Below are 17,381 nucleotides of genomic sequence, written 5' to 3' on the forward strand. Positions count from 1 at the left end.
CATTCACTGCATCACAGCGGCTTCAAAGACCCAAGGTTATAGCGTCAATGAAACTTGTGCATTTGCTCAGCTACATGTCGAAAGTCCCGATGTCGAAAATTCCAAGTCAGTTACATGGAGATGACCCCGAGTCGGTTGCATGGCGGAAATCGAACGGTCGCGCACACCGGGGTGCACCCAGCGGCTCTGTTCCAGCCCCTGCGGGATAGGGGCTGTTCCAGGCTGCGAGCTCGTGAGGGGCAGCAGCACCACACGTGGCTCGGCCAACGGCAACGTCACCGCCTCTCCCAAACGCGTCTCCCGTCCTCCTCAACCCGCGTGCTGTTTGACGGCAAGGATCGCCTTGCGCCATGCAAGCCCGTCGCCCGCCATGTGAGTTCTTCTACAGGACCGTGCATCGCAGGGCGGCCCTCGCTAACCCCCCGCAGGATCGATCCCTCGATTCGGGTGCGGCGCGCCATCCACGCCGGCGACGCGCTGCTCGTCCAACGCATCCTCAAGTCCAACCCGTCGATCCTGCACAACCCCGACACGTCCCTCATGGGCCTTTCCAACTCGAACCTGCACCTGGCCGCGTCCCTCGGCCACCGCGACATCTGCGAGGTGCTCCTCCGTGCCGGCCACGAGGAGCCCTGCCCCGCCCTCAACGACAACCACCAGACGGCCCTCATGCTGGCCGCCGGCGCCGGCCACACCGACGTCGTGCACCTGCTCTGCGAGAGCGACCCCGACAGCATCCTGCGCCGCGACGTGCGCGGCCGCGACGCCATCATGGAGGCGAGCATGGGCGGCCACGACACCATCCTGCAGCTGCTGCTGACCTACGTCCCCGGCGGGCCCTTTGAGGCCGTGCAGCGCGCCGACAAGGAGGGCAACACGGCGCTGCATTTCGCGAGCAGCAACGGCAACCTCTTGGGGCTGCGCACCTTGCTGGCCGCCGGCGCGGACGTCGAGCGGCGCAACATTTGGAACTGGACCCCCGCGGCCTACAGCGCGACCGTCCAGGCCGAGGTGTACCTCAAGGGCCTGGTCAGCGAGGTGGAGAGGCGGCACCAGCTGAAGAAGGAGGCCGAGGTGTCCAAGAAGGCGGGCTTTGTGCGCGTTGTGCCCGACGACAGTGACGATGATTGAGGAATGCAAGCAAGCGGCCTCGCGATGGAATTTGTCTGCTTAGCGTCACATCTACCCTGCTTTTCATTGCAGAAATGAGTCGGATCGTCCATTTACAAACGTCTCTGGTCGTCTACATACTTCATGTTGAAGGTGGCTGCGAAATATCACTGGCATGGCAGCTGGCTTCAGTTTCGCTCCTGGTCCCTCGCCCGGCCTCGCTTCTTCATGACGCCACTTGCCTCGGTGGCGTGGTTGGACGGGATGGTTTCCAAGACGCGAGATCAGGTCTTTGTCATGTCAGTGGCTTAAGGCCAGTCGTATCCAGGCCAGGTTCGTCTCAACTCTAGATATGTCATAATGGCGGATCGGACTGATCTGTGGGGAGTCACGCTCGCCATGCTCGGCAGTCCAAAGTAGTGACCGCGTGATGGTGTCGGCGGTGAACTTGGAGCTGCGGTCAGCTCACTTTCCTGTCCATTTGGGACCAAACTGAGACGCTGTCCTCGACACACTGCGCTGCGTGGTCGCCGTTCTTGGCCTGATCATGGTTCCGTACAAATAGTCTCCGATCCGGACGCGGCTCCTCGCCCTGTCTTGTTCCTCTCCTCTCCGTGGACAGCTTACATTCTTGAGTAGGGCATACCCATCTGGATCACCTCTATGCCTTCTCGCCTGCCTCCCGTTTATACGAGAACGATAGAGGTTGGACAAGACTTTCTCCCCGCCCCTGCCACCCGCTTCGTCGTCACCCAGTATCTGGAGACAAGCCAGGACCCGCCGTACTGGGCGCTGATCATCGTGGGTGCCTTCTTCGACAGCGAGGATCGCATCGTCTGGAGCTCCGAGGTGTTTGTCGCGCACCTCGACATCCAGCTCGAGTCCGACGACGACGACGACGACGACGACGACGACGACGACTCTAGCGAGAGCAGCAGTGAGGAAGCAGCCTGGGCAGCTGAGCACTTTGCACGCTCGCCAAGCCCCTCGTTCCTCCTGCGTCCCGGGCGCGGAACCAGCAGGAACATTGGCGGCGTGAACACGTTGCTCAGCAGTGACGAGGCTGCCTCTGTCACGCCAGGTTTGTGTCCTCATCACTGATTCCCGCCCGCCGGCTGCGTGGATCGCAGGCCTGGCCTGTCCGACATCAAAGTTCTGAGTCACGGCAGTCAACTGACTATAAGAGGCAGAAATCTCTCGGACGCCGGACCTTGAGGCTTGCGGTCAACCTCGCTCTGTCCACCAGTCTGCAGAATCTCTGCCAGCATCATTCTTCTGGCCTGCAGAGACGCAACCGACGCCGGCCTTCCAGCCAGCCCCCGTCCAGTACATCGACCCCCCGACGACCTGGGATCCGACTCGCCAAGGACCTGTCCCCGGCCACTGGCAAGCATCTTACGACCACGTCGCCAACCGCTGGGTGCATACCTGGCAGCCGTTTCCCTTCTGAGCTCCTCTGCCGCCCATCATGACCGGAGGCTGGAACCCGCTCACCGGTCGCGACGCCGCCCCCGCCGGCAGCGGCGCCGGCGCCGCCCGTCCGCCCTTTGCCCCGTACGGCGCCCCGATGCCCGCGCAGGGCGAGCCCTACATCTTCCACTCGGGCGGCCCCGGCTTCAACCTCCCTGGTATAGTGCCTCCGTACAACCAATGGGCTAACATGGCTTACGGCTTCTACCACCTAGGCGGCGGGGCCGTTGCCGCGCCTCCGGGCGTGTATCCCGCGCAGGGCATGTACGGCGCGCAGCCGATGCCGCCACCTCCCCCCTTCCTCCCGTTCCCCCCACAGCCCAACGGCGCGGGCAGCATGCAGCCGCGCCAGGCGCAGCCCTGGCCGCGCATCGACCCGGCCATGCCGGCGTCCCAGATGACCAACTCGACGGGCGGCGTGGGCTGCGAGCCGGGCTACAACTACTTTTTCCCCGCGGCGCACACCAAGGCGCACGTGTTCAAGTCGGCGACGCCGCCGTGGCAGCTGCCGGGAAACACGCAGATTCCGTTCATGGCGACGCACATTCCGTGCAACACCACGTTTGCCGATCTCATGCAGGGCTTCGGCTGCACGAACCCGTCGGCCAAGAAGAACCGCGTCTTTGAGATTGTGGGCGGCGGCGGCGGCAAGTGGTACAAGGGCATGGAGATTAATGGCGGCGACAAGGGCGCCATGAAGAAGACGATTGGCGAGGTGGGATGGGACTCGTCGCGGACGGGCCGCGCGGGCGAGAAGCCCGTGGTGTGCCTGTGGTTTTGCAAGGACTGATTGCGGCCGGCAACCCAATGGGTGAGGATGAAGACGTTGGCGGCGCACTTGACGCGCAGTTGCTTGGTGGGACGAGCCATGATTTGCTATTCGTTGCTGAGAACAAGGATAAAGACTTTCATTAAAGAATGGCTCTTATGTCTATCGTGAGAGTGCGAACCCAATGTTGGCCGGGCTTCCCCTGCATCTTGCAGATTCCGTCTCCGAGTTCATGTCGCCAGGAAGTTACTCACGCACCTGAGTATTCCAAGACGACCATTTTTGTCTGGCTCGTATTCACAGGCAAGTCTCAGTCTCTCGTTTGCGTAGTTACTCCCACGTTTCACTTGCATTCCGACTCGCCACCTGCCGCAACGCCTGGCCGGGCGAGCAAGGCTGGCACTGAGACGGCAGTGGCTGAATGACTTGCATGGAAGGATGATCGCGGTGTGCCATTCAGGCAGCCTCCGCGGCCCTCGCTGCTGCGTCCGAGAGTGAGCGAATTTGGTCATGATTTGTAGTCCTAGCCAGTCAGAGCGACTGCCTCGCTGCCCCGATGTTCCGAGCCTGCGCCCGAGCTCACGGTGAAGAGCAGTGCGCACGCCACAGAAGACTCGAGAACACAACGGAGTAAAGGGCCAGACCGCATAGCGGCTGTGCTGTGCCCGCCTACAGGAGCGCAGGCCCTCTTGCTGAGTTTTCAGTCTTCATCCGCGAGCGGCCACCAAGGATGGGCTTCCGCGCGACTCAGGCAAGTTGCCCGACGCATTGTTCCCGAGGGCGGGCTTTTGGCCAGAAACGACACAGATGAGTCTCTATGATAGAGGCTGTTTCAACTATTGCTCAGAAGGCTGACCTGTTCCAATCAGCGAGAGGTCCCTGGGGTATCGCCACCGTCGCGGTCAAGAGTCCAAAGTGGGAGGATGCCAAGGGCAGAAGAACAGGGCGAGGAGCAGGTAAATCGGCGCAAACCAGCATTGAAAAAGCCGAGCTGGTATCCAAGTTCCGAGTCTCTAAGGCACCTGCAATTTGGCGGCGTCGAGCGACAGTGAATGAAGCCGAGCTTCACGAGAAATGAAGAGCACTCGAGGCCACTTCGTTAGGCATCGTCAACCTTGCCAGTTAGCTTGAGGCACTGCCGACTCGCAGTCCGGTGCTTCAAGGACAAAATTCTTTCTCTTTGTAAGACTTTGTAAGAGAAATTGCGCCTGAGCCTTGCCTGACACCTCTGAACACTGTAGGTGCCGGATGCCGGTGGTGGCGGCAGGTGCATCCAAGGAGCGTGCCAGCACGTGCCACGTCTACCCAGCGCGCAAGGAAGGCACGGGCTTCACACTTGCCCTCCACCGCCACTCGCCTCGCTTCAGCTTTCGTGTCCTTTGGGATTTTCTCTCTCCAAAAGACACGCCCCGTCGCGATACCCTCTCACTTTCCACGCCGTTGCTCGACCAGGGCTGTTTGGCCCGACTGTTGTCCGGACTCCGGCGGCTTTGCCCCACTACCGTCAAGATTCGACAGCCGCCGTTGACGAAAGCAGCCACATCGGCAGTCTGTCTCGGCCTAAAATTAGCAGCAGCGACTGCAACAGCAACAGCGGCGCCCGTCGTGGCGCCCAAGTGCCATGCCCTGGCAGCGGGAAGTAGCAGCAGGATGCTGCAGGCTCCACCTGGTTGCGTGACGGTGCAGTGCACTGACAGGGGCAGGTTCATGTGAGCGCTCGCACGACGTTTCGCGTATTCGAGCAGGCAGCAAGATGGCGCCGATAGCACCCGGCTGAGGCGCAGTCATACGCTGGTGTACAGGACGAGTCGGGCCCGACGGTTCATGGCCTCGTGCGCCGCTTGCTCGTGCTTGGTCCAGACGCTTCCACGTCCAAAGCAAGCGAAGCATCAGTTTGTACGAAAGGCTATTGCAGTGCCCGCATGCAGTTGTGCATCTTGACAAGGTTGCCCTTTCATCGCGAAAGTTACGGCTTCGGTGGCTGGCACCGTGGGCGACGCCACGGTGAGGTCTCCGGGCTGTTGTCTCACCGACGACTACCTCCAGGTGTCAGGTGTCGGTGCAGGCCGAAACCAACAGCAGCCGTGCCACTGGCGGGCCGACCACGAGCACTGCGCGATGCGTGCCAGTGCTTCCGTCCAGGGTGTCTCAGCTTGTGCTCGCCGCGCTCATTCCGTCCGCGAGCCGGACTGCTCCGCGAACGCAGGGCTCGGTGAGACAACATCTTGGAGTACCCGGTTCCCCAGAGACTCTTGGCACGTGGCTCGATCTGGAGAAGTCGGTCATCATTATCGCTGGTTGTCTTTATTGGGGCTGGGTGAAACAGCCGGATCCGTCCGCGTTGCGGTAGGTTGGCGCCTGTCCGATCCGCCACAACATACACAGTTCGTCAACAACCTTTCTGGCCGGCATCCTCGCGCCTAGCGATTTGCGGACAGTCAGCTGAGTCACACAATACTTTGTTGCGTTGCTCGCAAGCGGCGGCATTGAGCGGCCATTGTGACCTCGCGTCATCGCAGCCGTCGCCCAAACACCTCGTCTTGCAAGCACGGCGGGGACGGAACTGATGCCGGTGGCCAGCTCAACGGTTCTCGCGTATGGGAACCTCATCGGCCCGAAGCTGGAAACTGCCGATGACAAGCACTTTACCGCTGCTTGGCGGGTTCGGCGCCCAGGGGCGGGCGGCAGACCCTCGGTGTGCGAAGCAATCCATGCCGCGCATGTCATGGATGCAGGGCCACTACTGGGGCTCCACATGCTCAGCATCCTTGGCGCAGCTGCGACTTGCCGGTTTCGTTGGTTGCTTGAACGCTCACTGGCCGCCTTGTGTCGTGGCGTTTGGGGAGCCGTGCCGGGGTGTGGGGGGTCCGGGGTCCGCCTCGACTGGGGAGTACACCTTCTCTGGGTCGCCTTTGGGTCCTGAGGCGCAGGGCCTGTTCGAGGCCTACGACTAAAATCCGTTTGCTACGCATCCGGACGAAACTCGTGTCGGCTGAATTTTAGCGGCCGTGTCCCCATCCGGGGCGAGAAACGACAGCCGCGAGAGGGTCCCTGGCTGGCCCTTACTTGAGTGCATTGTTGGCCTTGGTGGTGCTCTAGACGTGCTGCGGTGACGGGTTCGGGGCCTGATTCACTGGTGCAGCCTGACACATATAGTCACTCGCTCTCCACTCCGATCGTCCGGCCTTCTTTCTTCTTCTCTGCTTCGATTGCGCTTTGGCCTGCACTTCATTCTCTCCGGCTCGTTGCCCGTCAGCAGGCTTTGCATCGACCACTCTGCGCCGTCCATACAGCCTGATCCCGCATCTTGCCCAAGGATTGTCAACTTGCGCGTGAGATCGCTGCAGAGCGCAGCCGTTGCCCATCATGCCCGACATCTCGTGAGGTCCCAGCAAACTCACAACAACTGGACTTGTGCTGATCAGCTCTCTCTAGTCGCGCCCACGGCGGCCACGGTGACCCGTACGAGGAAAAGGGCATTAGCCACACCGAGCAGATTGAGTCCAAGACCGAGCTCGAGGCCAGGTAAAGCAAGGCCGTTCAACGCAGCGCTTCATAGCAGCGTCACTAACCTGCTCCAGGGTCCGCAACCCCCTCGGAGGAATCCCTCGTGATCAGCTCATGCGCGATGTCGAGGCCTTTGCCGTCGCAAACAACCTCCAGGAGCACATCCAAGTCCTCCGAAAGGGCGCTCTCGTCGCCCAGAATCCCAATGAGGTGGAGTCCATCGACGGCCCGGAGCGTCTGACCAGCGAGGAGTTGGCGGTTCTCGAGAAAGAGAGGACTCACAAGTGGCACATGCCCAAGCGCCTCTTCCTCACCATTGCCACCTGCTCCATCGGTGCCGCATGCCAGGGATGGGACCAGACTGGCAGCAACGGTGCCACCATTTTCTTCCCTGCCGCGTACGGCCTCGATGAAGCCGGAAGCGACATTGACGCCATCATTGTCGGCCTCCTCAATGCCGGTCCGTACATTGGCAGCGCGTGAGTACCCCGATGAGCCTTTGCTCGGCCGATCACATTCTTTGGGGCCTCGAACTGACCATGTGTAGTCTTCTCGGCTGCTGGCTCGCTGATCCCCTCAACAATCGTCTCGGTCGCCGCGGTGCCATCTTCTTCGCCGGCAACTTTCTCATCTGGCCCGTCATTGGTTCTGCTTTCTGCCGCACTTGGCCCCAGCAAATGGTCTGCCGCCTTCTCATGGGAGTCGGCATGGGCGCAAAGGCTTCGACCGTGCCTATCTACGCTGCTGAGAACGCTCCCGCTGCCATTCGCGGTGCCCTGGTCATGTCATGGCGTTTGTGTCCCTTTAGTCTGGCAATGTGCTCGTCTTCTAACTGCTTGCAGAGATGTGGACTGCGTTCGGAATCATGATGGGTACGGCCTTTAACCTGGCTGTTTACGCTGTCCCCAACATCAACTGGCGCCTCATGCTGGGTGCTCCGTTCCTGCCCGCCGTGCCCCTGCTGTCGCTCATCTTCTTCTGCCCCGAGTCGCCTCGATGGTACATGAAGAAGGGCCGCTACTTCGACGCGTGGCAGTCGATGATGGTCCTGCGCCACCACCCGATCCAGGTCGCCCGTGACATCTACTACATCAGCGCCCAGCTCGAGCTCGAGAAGCAGATTGTTGGCAAGACCAACTACGCCACGCGCTTCGGACAGCTCTTCACCATCCCCCGCGTGCGTCGCGCCAACCTGGCCGCCTTTACCGTCATGATTGCCCAGCAGATGTGCGGCATCAACATCATTGCCTTCTACTCGACCAGCATCTTTACGCAGTCTGGTCTCGACGCCCGCAAGGCCATGATTGGCTCCTTTGGTTTCGGCGTGGTCAACTGGCTCTTTGCGTTCCCGGCCTTTTGGACCATTGACACTGTAGGCTCCTCTGCTCTAGCCCCCAATTGCTTGTATGTACTGACGCCGTGCAGTTTGGCCGACGCAGCCTGCTTCTGTTTACGTTCCCGCAAATGTTCTGGACCCTCCTCGCGGCAGGTCTTTGCACTCTGCTCCCGCAGGGCACCAAGGAGAACCCCAACGAGATCCGAACGGGTCTGGTGTGCCTCTTTGTCTACCTCTTCGGCGGTGAGCACCCCAGCGTATCAAAGTCCCACGGCGTTGCTAACTCGCACAGCGTTCTACTCCCCCGGTGAAGGACCTGTTCCGTACACGTACAGCGCTGAAGTCTACCCGCTGTCTCACCGTGAGACTGGCATGGGCTTCGCCGTCGCCAACTGCTTGTTCTGGGTAAGCACCCTCCCGGGCGTCTCAGATGCGCAACGCTAACGAGCCAAGGCCGCCGTTCTCGGAACCACATTCCCCTTCCTGCTCCGACAGCTCGATACCGTCGGCGCGTTTGGCCTCTACGCCGGCTTCAACGTCGTCGCGTTCGTCATGATCCTCTTCTTCGTGCCCGAGACCATGCAGCGCACCCTGGAGGAGCTCGACTGGGTCTTTGCGGTCCCCGTCCGCAAGTTTGCCGCCTACCAGATCACCGACACCATTCCCTGGTTCTTCAAGCGCTACGTGCTTTTCCAGCGCCATGCCACTCTGCGTCCGTTGTACGACTTTGAGAAGAATGCCAACGCCGCAAAGAACAATACGTCTTCGGACAGTGATACCGGTGTGAGGCGTCGACGCTGAGAATGGAGGCGCTGCTTGGGTCCGCGCTGTGGATTGGCGATGGCTCGCCTCATCGTGCGTTTTGGAGGTTCAGGCGTTTTGGAGGACAAGGGTAGCCCGGCCAGCCTTGGAGAGTTCAATCGCTCGCGTTGCAAGACGTGATGGTGGCTGGATTGGCGATGCATGGACTCCCTGCTATGGCTAGGGTCTGGGCTGCCTGGCCTTGTTTATAATGCATTGTGATGGACTACACGATATCGCACACTACGTGAGCATGGCGTTTGCATGTTGCTTTCGTTCGTCCAAATCAGATTGATAGAAGAGTGGAGTGTCTGTTGTGCCTCTCTGCACTGCTATGCTACAGTGTGAAGTCTCTCTGCGCCGCCTCGCAATACAACGGCGACCATACCACCCAGCCAATTTGCGCCATCGCAGTATGAGCCGCCACTGAATGAGAACCGGTAGTCGAGTCAGGTTTCTCGCTCATAAACGCCATGTCGCCTTGTGCTCCGACACACCATAGCAAACTCGTAAACGTCATCCCTTCAGTCAAAACACCAAGCAACATGTCCTCTCTCAAACACACCGATACAAGTATCCCCTCCATACCTCCCCTCTGGAGACGTCTAGGGGACGCAAAAGCAATGACCCCCCACGCCATTACATTGACCTGGCTCAGAGGCGATTATAGCGGCAGCGCTTGCACGCCCGAATGTCGCACCGGGTGCACGTAAAGATGAACTCGGGCAGGACGTCGTGGCACTCGTCGCATTCGTGGCGACCTCTGACGAAGTGCCAGTCGTAGTGTCGACATTCGTGGTTCTGGCGCAGGCCCGCCACGGCGCGGTTCACCATCTGAGCGCGCTCCATGACTCCGAGCTGGGCGTAGCGAGCGTCGCGGTTGACGATTTGCTCGGCGCGGTTGAAGAGGCGACGTTCGTCCCACTGCGCGCAGTGGCACGTCTTCCACTTTCTGCCGCAGAGGTAGCAGAACTCGGCCTTGCAAAGACAAGCTGTCATGCTCTGTTAGCATCGTCACCATCAAAACGTCATCATAGCGAGCGGTGGAATGGGCCACGGGGGGATGTGCACTGGCGACGTACTCATGTGGTAGCAGCCCGTGTTGAGCTCGACGACGCGCTTGCAGGACTTGCACTGCTGCCAGCCCTGCTCCTTGGCCATGCGGAGGACCTCCTGCGTGGCGGCATCCTTGGGACACTCGCCCTTGACGTGCGGTGCGCCCTTGCACGCGACACACGTCTTGAACTTGCACTTGCCGCACGCCGCGAGGTTGCCCTGGATGCAGTGCGCGGGCAGAAACGCCGAACACTGCGGGCGGTGGCAGTAGGTGCGGTTCGGGGTCGAGAACTCTTCCTCCTTGGCGCGGAAGAGGTCGACCGTCTCCGTGGAGAGCAGGTTGGTGTCGACGGGGATGGGGCGCTTGCAGCAGCGCGGCGGGAACAGGGACTCGTCGACCGAGGCGCTGCGGAAGAGGTCGTTCAGGCACGCGCGGCAGTACTTGTGCGAGCAGGGCGCCGTTGCCATGATGGAGGGCGAGAAGCTGTCGTGGCAGCACTCGCACTTGTCCAGCCAGCCAGGAGGATATTCATAGACAATCGATTCGTTGTCTGACTCGTGGGGGTATGCTGCCGACCATTCGTCCGTGGCAAAGGCAGCGTGCTCGCCGCCGCAGCTCGCAACGACGCCCTCCGAAAAGTCGTTGAGCGCCTCGAGCCTCTCTATGAGCTCGGCGTCGAGCCCCGTGTGCTCGTCTCTGTTGCCGCGGCGCGGGGCGGGGTCCGCCTGCGGGCGGGCGGCGACGGTGCGGTCGAGCGACTGGCTGAGGAGCTGGTCGATCGGGCCGCGGCGGATGGCCGCAGCGTCCGTGGAGACGGCCTTGGCGATGCTGATGCACATCTGGCGGTCGTGCTGCTGCGTCATGGCCGTTTGGAGGTCCCCCTGTGCGAGGCCGAGGGCGACGTCGATGTCGGATGGTTCTCCCTCGCGCTGCTTGCCCTTGTCGCGGGCCTTGAGGGCCTCGAGGTCGTCGAGCTGCAGCTGGAGGATGAGCTGGAAGCTGGCGTCGTCGATGCGGTGCTCGATCTGCTCTGCGAGCTCGTTCTCCTCGACGGGCTCGTTCTGCTGAGTGATGCTCATGTCTTCGGGGTTGGTCGCCTTGACGGGCGTGGGCTCCGCCATCTCTTCGGCCTTGGCCTTTTCGACCGACTTGCTCTTCCAGATGGGCTTGGCCTCTTCAACGGGCTTGATCTCCTCGCTCTTCTGGGCGGATTTGTTCGGCTCGGGTTGCTTTGACTTTTCGGTCGTCTTGTCCTTTTCAGTCGGCTTGGTTTGCTGGACGTTGGTGGTGTGCCCAACTTGCTCGAGAGTCTTGATCTTGTCGGTCGCCTTGGTCTGCGCAGCCGTCTGCGTCTGCTGAGGATGGTGAACCTGCTTCTTCTTTTTAGTATGCTGAATCAACTCGTTTTACCCGGAATCCCAAGGTCGCACGGTTCCCTCGCTCTGTCGCTCTGCGGCTGGCTTCGCCGTCTTCACCGGCTTGCTCTCCTCGATCTTCTGAGCGATCGTGGTCTGCTGGAGTTCTCTCACCGGCTCGACCGCTTTGGCCTTGTCGTCTGCCTTGGTCTTGGCGACTGCTTTGGTGTCTGCGGTCTTGTGAACTTGTTCGGGCTGTTTGGTAGGTTCAGTCATTTTGGTCTTGACGGCCCCCTCGGCCTTTTTGACTGCGGCGGGGATGTTCGCGGCCACCTTCACAGGTCGAGCCTTGTCCGCCTGCTTTGCCTGCTCAACCTGCGTCAGCTCGGCGATTTTCCTCGCCACCTGCGCCTGCACGTCCTCGTCGTGCTGCTGGGCGCGTCCGGTCATGTGGGGGTGTTTGTGCAGCTGGCTAAACAGGTGAGACTGGTTTTGGCCCATTCGCGTGGCTTGGCGATGCGTGACGGGAGGTGGTGCGCAGATGCAGCGGGGAGAACGAGCGAGGAACGCGGAGACGAGGTGTGTGAAGGAGGAAGAAGTGCGTTGCTGGGGGTGAGGGTGCGAGAACGAGACTTTGTGGTGAACAGGCAGGGCGGCGCATGTCTGTTCAGTCGCCCCGACGGGGCAACCACCTGGCGAGTTCAGGCAGCATGCTGTAAAGGAGCCTGTGAGAGCTTCCAGGTGCACAGTGAATCGAGCTACTCGGGGCAAGGCGGTGGTGTGTTCTGGCTGTGGGCCTGGTCAGCAGCACGGAGACACGCGAATGGTTCATCAAGCCGCAAATTGAGTCTGCAGCGCACAATGGCGTTTCGTGAGGGTATCATAAATCATATCTAAAGCTCATCGTCTCTCTTCCTCTTGGCCTTGGCCACCGCGGCATGGCGCTTCGCGTGGTACTTGACGTCGTCCGGGTACAGGGGATTCCACACCGTGTCGCACACCTTGCACTCGGCAAAGGCCGCCTGCGCCGAGATGTTGAGCGTGGTCTGCACGGTGGGCGTCTTGGCCTTGGCCGGCCCGCCACCTTTGGCCGTGACGTCGTCGCCCTCGGGTCGGGTTTGGTTGAGGAGGTTCTCGCCTCCATCGTGCAACGGTTCGCCTCTCCTGGAACCGCCTTCATCGGCATTGGCGTCTTTATCGCTGTTTCCCTTGCCGTCGCTGTCCTTGACTTGGGGGCGCGCATCTGCGTTGTCGTCGACGGCATCACTCAACGGTGAGGATGTGGCCCTGATCCGCAGCAGCCGAGTCTTCCTCTTCGGTCGGCTTTGCGCAGCAGATGGCTCTGAGATGGTGCTCTCGGGCTCTGCAGTTGGTAATGCGGCTTCCTTGGGCCGAGGGACCGGCTTAAAGTAATTCAGGATGGACGCGGGCTTCCTCCGATCTGTCTCTGGCTGCTCCTTGTGCGACACGTCGGCATCATTGCTAGCGACGCTTTCTTCATCCGCTCTCGCAGGCAATGGTTCTGATACCGCATCCGTTTCCGCTTCCTTTCCGTCGGTCCGCGCCCTCTTCGTCGGCGGCTCGCCTCGCGGCTCGGGCGTCGCGGTCGACCTCTTGCCGTAGGTTCGCAACGGCTTGTCCCGCTTGCGCGACAGGTGGTGCGCCATCCCCGGTGGCTTCGTTCTGCGGCGCGTCAGCAACTGCTCATTTCGTCTTGAGCACGGCAGGGTCCCTACATGGCGTAATCTGGCGATGCGCTAATCATCATGTCGTTTGTCGAGGGGGCGACTGGCGGAGGAGAGACGAGGGAAGCTGGTTTGGAAGTGTGTCCATGAGCGCAAGGCAATTCCCGATGTTGCGAACAAGCAGTCGATGTGGGCTAGTGTACACGATATCGATTCAGGCCTGGATTCGCGCAGGGGAAACAATTCGTGCTGGGAGTGAAGATATGCGTGTGTCGTGTGGTGACGGAAGCGGTGACACCCCACGTCAAAGCATGGCGCGACGAGACGCGACGCGACGCGGTCGGGCACTTTAACGCGAGGTCACATGTCCCCACTTTGTCGCCTTGGCTTGTGCCGCCCACTGTGTGCTTGCAACGGTTGAACGGGTACGCCGCCAAGCGCCAACATCCCACTGCGGACAACGCAGACTACTAGGTACGCTCTCCCTCGAAATGGCACATGGCGACCAGACAGAGCCAGGCATCTCCGCAGAATTTCTCGACTGGCGGCTGCCGCTCAGATTTGGATGGCGCGGTTCACTGCAGGCCTGCATTTGCAGGGTGTGAGAAGACTCATCAAGGCACAATGGTCACCATGTCGACCAGCACGTTGTCGCTGGGCCAAGTCGATGCTGGGGCCAGTGGCCGTCTTGAAGCCGGGGACGAAGCCCGCGACGATATCCTGGGTGTGGACTCGAGGCCGAGAGCGAGGCAGCTGCGGCAGGTCCAATGCAATTCACGTTTTAGCATGCATCAAACGAGGTCAACTTGCTACTAAATTCTCACGGCCGGCACCCCCTCGCCCAATTGACGGCGCTGCTCATCGGTATCCAAAGTGTGGCTGGCGCGAAGGAACCCTGTCAGCCGCCACGCCTCGACGTGACATGGACGGCACGAATCGAGCCCCGGATGATAAATGTTGAGCTGCTGCAGCCCTGTCGCTCTGCATGTCTCGTCACGGCGCTCCTCACGAAGCTGGAGAGAGCTGAAGCGAACAAGTTGACTCCGGCAATGACTCTGTAGACGTCGACGCAACGTCCAATTCAGCTGCCAACAAGCAAGACTGCGAGAGTCCCTAGCGGCCAGCAACACCGCCATGGAGTCTGCATATCCGGTCGACGGAGCCGCCCCGTCTGATCAAGCCATCCCAGGAGGCATCCTGCACCATGCACTCGGCGCATCCCCACGCACGGCGACGCTCTTCGCCGCCATCGTCCTCGGCGCGGGCCTCGCCATCTCGCTCCTCAGCTGGCTCCTGACGCCCTCGCTCGACCCGCGGGAGCCTCCGCTGCTCAAGCCCAGCATCCCCTTTGTCGGACACATCATCAACCTCATCCGGCTGCAGGGCGAGTTCCACCCGGCGCTGCGCCGGACCAGCCCCGACGTGCCGCTCGCGACGGTGCCCATGCTCAACGGCAAGCTCTACACCATCTTCGACCCGGACCTGATCCAGGCCACGCTGCGCCAAAAGGCCGCCAGCTTCGAGCCCTTTGTCGTCGGCTTCGCGCAAAAGTCGTTTGGCCTGTCCAACGCCACCTTTGCAAAGATTACCAGCCAGCCGCAGCTCGTGCCCGAGTTTACGGATGCTATCCACCGGAGCTTCCACCCCAAGGCGCTGGCGCAGATGAACCTCCACTTCCTCGAGGGCATCTCGACGAGGCTAGACGCTGTGGTCGACGCCGCCAAGGTCGATCCCGTCAACGCCGGCCGCGAGAGCAGGGCTGCGGATGGCACGCTCGAGGTGGGCAACCTGTTCCTCTGGTGCAGGGACGTCATGAGCATGGCGACGACCAAGGCGCTGTACGGCGACAGCGACCCCTTTACCAAGGACCCGTCCCTGATTCAAGCCATCTGGTGAGTGTGCCTCGTCGCCGTGCTGATGCCGCAGCGCTAACCGCCCACGACGCAGGACCTTTGAGACGGTCGTTCCCCTTTTCCTCTTGTCGCTGTTCCCCTCCATCACGATGCCCAAGGGCTACCAGTCGCGCGAGGTGCTGCAGCAAACCATGAGGGTCTACTACGAGGCGCAGCGCGACGCCAACGACCCGACCACCTCGACGCTGACGTCCAACCGCGCCGCCACGCTGCGCCAGTACGGCTTCACCGGCCACGAGATTGCCAAGCTCGAGTGCATCCTGCCCGTCGTCGCGACGACCAACGCCGTCCCCACCTTCTTCTGGATGCTCATCTTTGTCCTGTCCCGGCCGTCCCTCGCCGCGCGGCTCCGCGCCGAGGTCGAAGCCGCCGCCTCCTTCAGCGACGGCGCGCCCGGCGCCGGGACCGTCACGTTTGACATTACCAGCTTCGACCAGCAGCTGCCCCTCATGGTCAGCTGCTACCGCGAGACGATGCGCGTCATCAACCACTCGGTCAGCATGCGCCGCGCCATGTCTGACATAACCCTCACCGCCGCCGACGGCCGGACGTACATCCTGAAAAAGGGCGTCGACATTCAAATGTCGGCGGGCGTCACGCACGGCGAGCGCGGCATCTGGGGCGACGACGCGGCCGACTTTGACGCCGAGCGCTTCCTCGCGCAGTCGGGCGCGACTCGCACGTCCGACGCAGAACGCAAAAAGAAGACGGCCTACTTTCCCTTTGGCGGCGGGAGGCACCTGTGCCCCGGGCGGAACCTGGCCTTTTGCGAGATTCTCGGCTTCGTGGCCATGATTCTGCTGCGCTTCGAGGTCGAGCCCGTGGGGATGGAGTTTGCGGACCTCAAGATGGACGGCTCGAAGCTGTCGGCGCCGTCGTGTAAGCCCCTTGACGGCGGCGAGGGCTTGGGCGCGAGGATACGGGCGCGCAAGGGGTGGGAGAGCACCACGTTTGCCTTTAAGTGCTAGCTGGCCATGGTCCTAGGCTGTCCGCTGGAAATGACTGGACAAGCAACGACTGCATTCGTCCACTCGTGAGGTGTTGGATCGTTCAATCGTGATATTGAGCTCGCTATGTGTCCGGCTTTGCGGCTGCCGTCGCCCGTTTCCGTACGCCACCGTCGGCGTCTTCGTCTTTGGTCTTCAACAGCAGCGGCTCCTCGCCCGTCTTCTCTTCCTGGCCCACGACCCACGTCTGCACCACCTCCTTGACCTCCCTGACGGCCTTTTGCTTCGTCTTGGCCTGCCCCATCCTCCACACGTAGCCCTGGTACACGCCGACCTCGGCGACGGCCACGACGATGCTCCCGCCGAGCGTCAGGAAGATGCGCGCCGGCAGGCCCCACCACCGCGCCGTGACCCAGAGCGTCGCCGCGACGCCGAGGATGCTGGCGAGGAAGTTGATGATGAGCATCACCTGCCGGTGGACCTCGTTGTACGTGACCTCGTCGTCGCCCAGGTCCGCCTTGTTGGTGACGCGGTTGGCCTCGGCAAAGGACTGCGCGGCGTGCGGGAAGCGTTGGTCGAACGTCTCGTATCGCAGCGGCGGGTTGACCATGCGCTCGTAGGCGCGGGCGGCTTCTTCGCGGCGCAGGCGGGCCATGAGCGCTTTGTACTCGTCGGACTGGAGGCTGTCAGCAGGAACTTGGAGCATAATGGGATAGAGACGGGCGTACTGGTTCGGGCTTTGGCGGAGGAGGTGGGATGTAGACGCGGGCGCCTTGGAGGAGTTGCTCGAGGCTTGATGAGGGCCGTAGCTTTTGCCACAGGTCGACAATCTGGCCGTGGGAAATGGGTTTGCCGACGGCGGGATCCTCGAGGGGGGGTTCACTGCTTGCCGCCGCAGATGCATCTTCGGTATGCGCCACGGCGCGGCGGCCTTCGTCCTGCTCGGCTTCGACCTTGCGCAAGCCGTCCACGATGGACGGCGTCATCGTGAGGAGCACCATCTCGGAGGTATGACAGCAGGTGCGCCGGCCATTCGCAGCAGACGCACAATCGTCGGACAGATATGCGACAAATGGTTGCGTCTCGGGGTCAAGGACGATGCAATTGTCCGTCGGGGTTGAGATGGCTGCCTGGCGAGCAGTGTCGACGTCGGACGTGTGCCAGAGTGCGACGCCGGCTCCAGCTGGGCTGACAGTGGCTTTGGCGCCTGTCTTGGGCGTGCCACACAGCAGCCGAGACGCGTGCACCACATCCACGTCTCGGCAGGGAGCTCCTGCAGCTCGGTGCCTGCTCATCGTCTCAGTGGCGAATTACAGCGGCTGCCGGGCCTGAGGCTCGCATGAGGCGCCGCACTGGCCAATAGGAGCAGCAGATCCGGCCTGACAGCGGAGCTCTCTGCCAGCTGCTCTGGCTGCGCAGGTGCTGTCGGCG

The 17,381-nt window shown here is 61.7% G+C and overlaps 8 protein-coding genes across 8 annotated transcripts; 5 read left to right on the plus strand and 3 right to left on the minus strand.

Annotated features, from left to right (window-relative positions):
- Positions 1–74: 74 nt before the first annotated feature.
- PLICBS_005453 (uncharacterized protein) lies at positions 75–1,131 on the plus strand (the record flags this gene model as incomplete). Its single annotated transcript, XM_065600721.1, has 3 exons — positions 75–83; positions 247–254; positions 429–1,131. 3 exons carry the CDS (start codon positions 75–77, stop codon positions 1,129–1,131), a joined length of 720 nt encoding a protein of 239 aa, XP_065456793.1.
- A 526-nt stretch (positions 1,132–1,657) lies between these two features.
- Positions 1,658–2,211, plus strand: PLICBS_005454 (uncharacterized protein; the record flags this gene model as incomplete). The annotated part of the gene is made up of 2 exons (XM_018319136.2): positions 1,658–1,660; positions 1,750–2,211. 2 exons carry the CDS (start codon positions 1,658–1,660, stop codon positions 2,209–2,211), a joined length of 465 nt encoding a protein of 154 aa, XP_018181610.2.
- A 367-nt stretch (positions 2,212–2,578) lies between these two features.
- PLICBS_005455 (uncharacterized protein) lies at positions 2,579–3,370 on the plus strand (the record flags this gene model as incomplete). Its single annotated transcript, XM_018319138.2, has 1 exon — positions 2,579–3,370. One exon carries the CDS (start codon positions 2,579–2,581, stop codon positions 3,368–3,370), a length of 792 nt encoding a protein of 263 aa, XP_018181612.2.
- Positions 3,371–6,715: 3,345 nt separating this feature from the next.
- On the plus strand, positions 6,716–8,993 carry PLICBS_005456 (uncharacterized protein; the record flags this gene model as incomplete). Its single annotated transcript, XM_018319139.2, has 8 exons — positions 6,716–6,729; positions 6,785–6,874; positions 6,931–7,335; positions 7,404–7,648; positions 7,699–8,228; positions 8,282–8,435; positions 8,485–8,597; positions 8,646–8,993. The coding sequence occupies 8 exons, from the start codon at positions 6,716–6,718 to the stop codon at positions 8,991–8,993; spliced, it is 1,899 nt and encodes a 632-aa protein (XP_018181613.1).
- Positions 8,994–9,647: 654 nt separating this feature from the next.
- PLICBS_005457 (uncharacterized protein) lies at positions 9,648–11,855 on the minus strand (the record flags this gene model as incomplete). The annotated part of the gene is made up of 3 exons (XM_018319140.2): positions 9,648–9,985; positions 10,076–11,420; positions 11,481–11,855. The coding sequence occupies 3 exons, from the start codon at positions 11,853–11,855 to the stop codon at positions 9,648–9,650; spliced, it is 2,058 nt and encodes a 685-aa protein (XP_018181614.2).
- Positions 11,856–12,298: 443 nt separating this feature from the next.
- PLICBS_005458 (uncharacterized protein) lies at positions 12,299–13,173 on the minus strand (the record flags this gene model as incomplete). The annotated part of the gene is made up of 2 exons (XM_018319141.2): positions 12,299–13,088; positions 13,142–13,173. The coding sequence occupies 2 exons, from the start codon at positions 13,171–13,173 to the stop codon at positions 12,299–12,301; spliced, it is 822 nt and encodes a 273-aa protein (XP_018181615.2).
- A 1,051-nt stretch (positions 13,174–14,224) lies between these two features.
- On the plus strand, positions 14,225–15,971 carry PLICBS_005459 (uncharacterized protein; the record flags this gene model as incomplete). The annotated part of the gene is made up of 2 exons (XM_018319142.2): positions 14,225–14,982; positions 15,038–15,971. The coding sequence occupies 2 exons, from the start codon at positions 14,225–14,227 to the stop codon at positions 15,969–15,971; spliced, it is 1,692 nt and encodes a 563-aa protein (XP_018181616.2).
- Positions 15,972–16,074: 103 nt separating this feature from the next.
- On the minus strand, positions 16,075–16,936 carry PLICBS_005460 (uncharacterized protein; the record flags this gene model as incomplete). The annotated part of the gene is made up of 2 exons (XM_018319143.2): positions 16,075–16,626; positions 16,679–16,936. 2 exons carry the CDS (start codon positions 16,934–16,936, stop codon positions 16,075–16,077), a joined length of 810 nt encoding a protein of 269 aa, XP_018181617.2.
- Between the last annotated feature and the right edge of the window lie 445 nt (positions 16,937–17,381).

The sequence above is a fragment of the Purpureocillium lilacinum genome, assembly GCF_023168085.1.
Source record: "Purpureocillium lilacinum CBS 284.36 DNA, scaffold_4, whole genome shotgun sequence".
NCBI lineage: Eukaryota > Fungi > Ascomycota > Sordariomycetes > Hypocreales > Ophiocordycipitaceae > Purpureocillium > Purpureocillium lilacinum.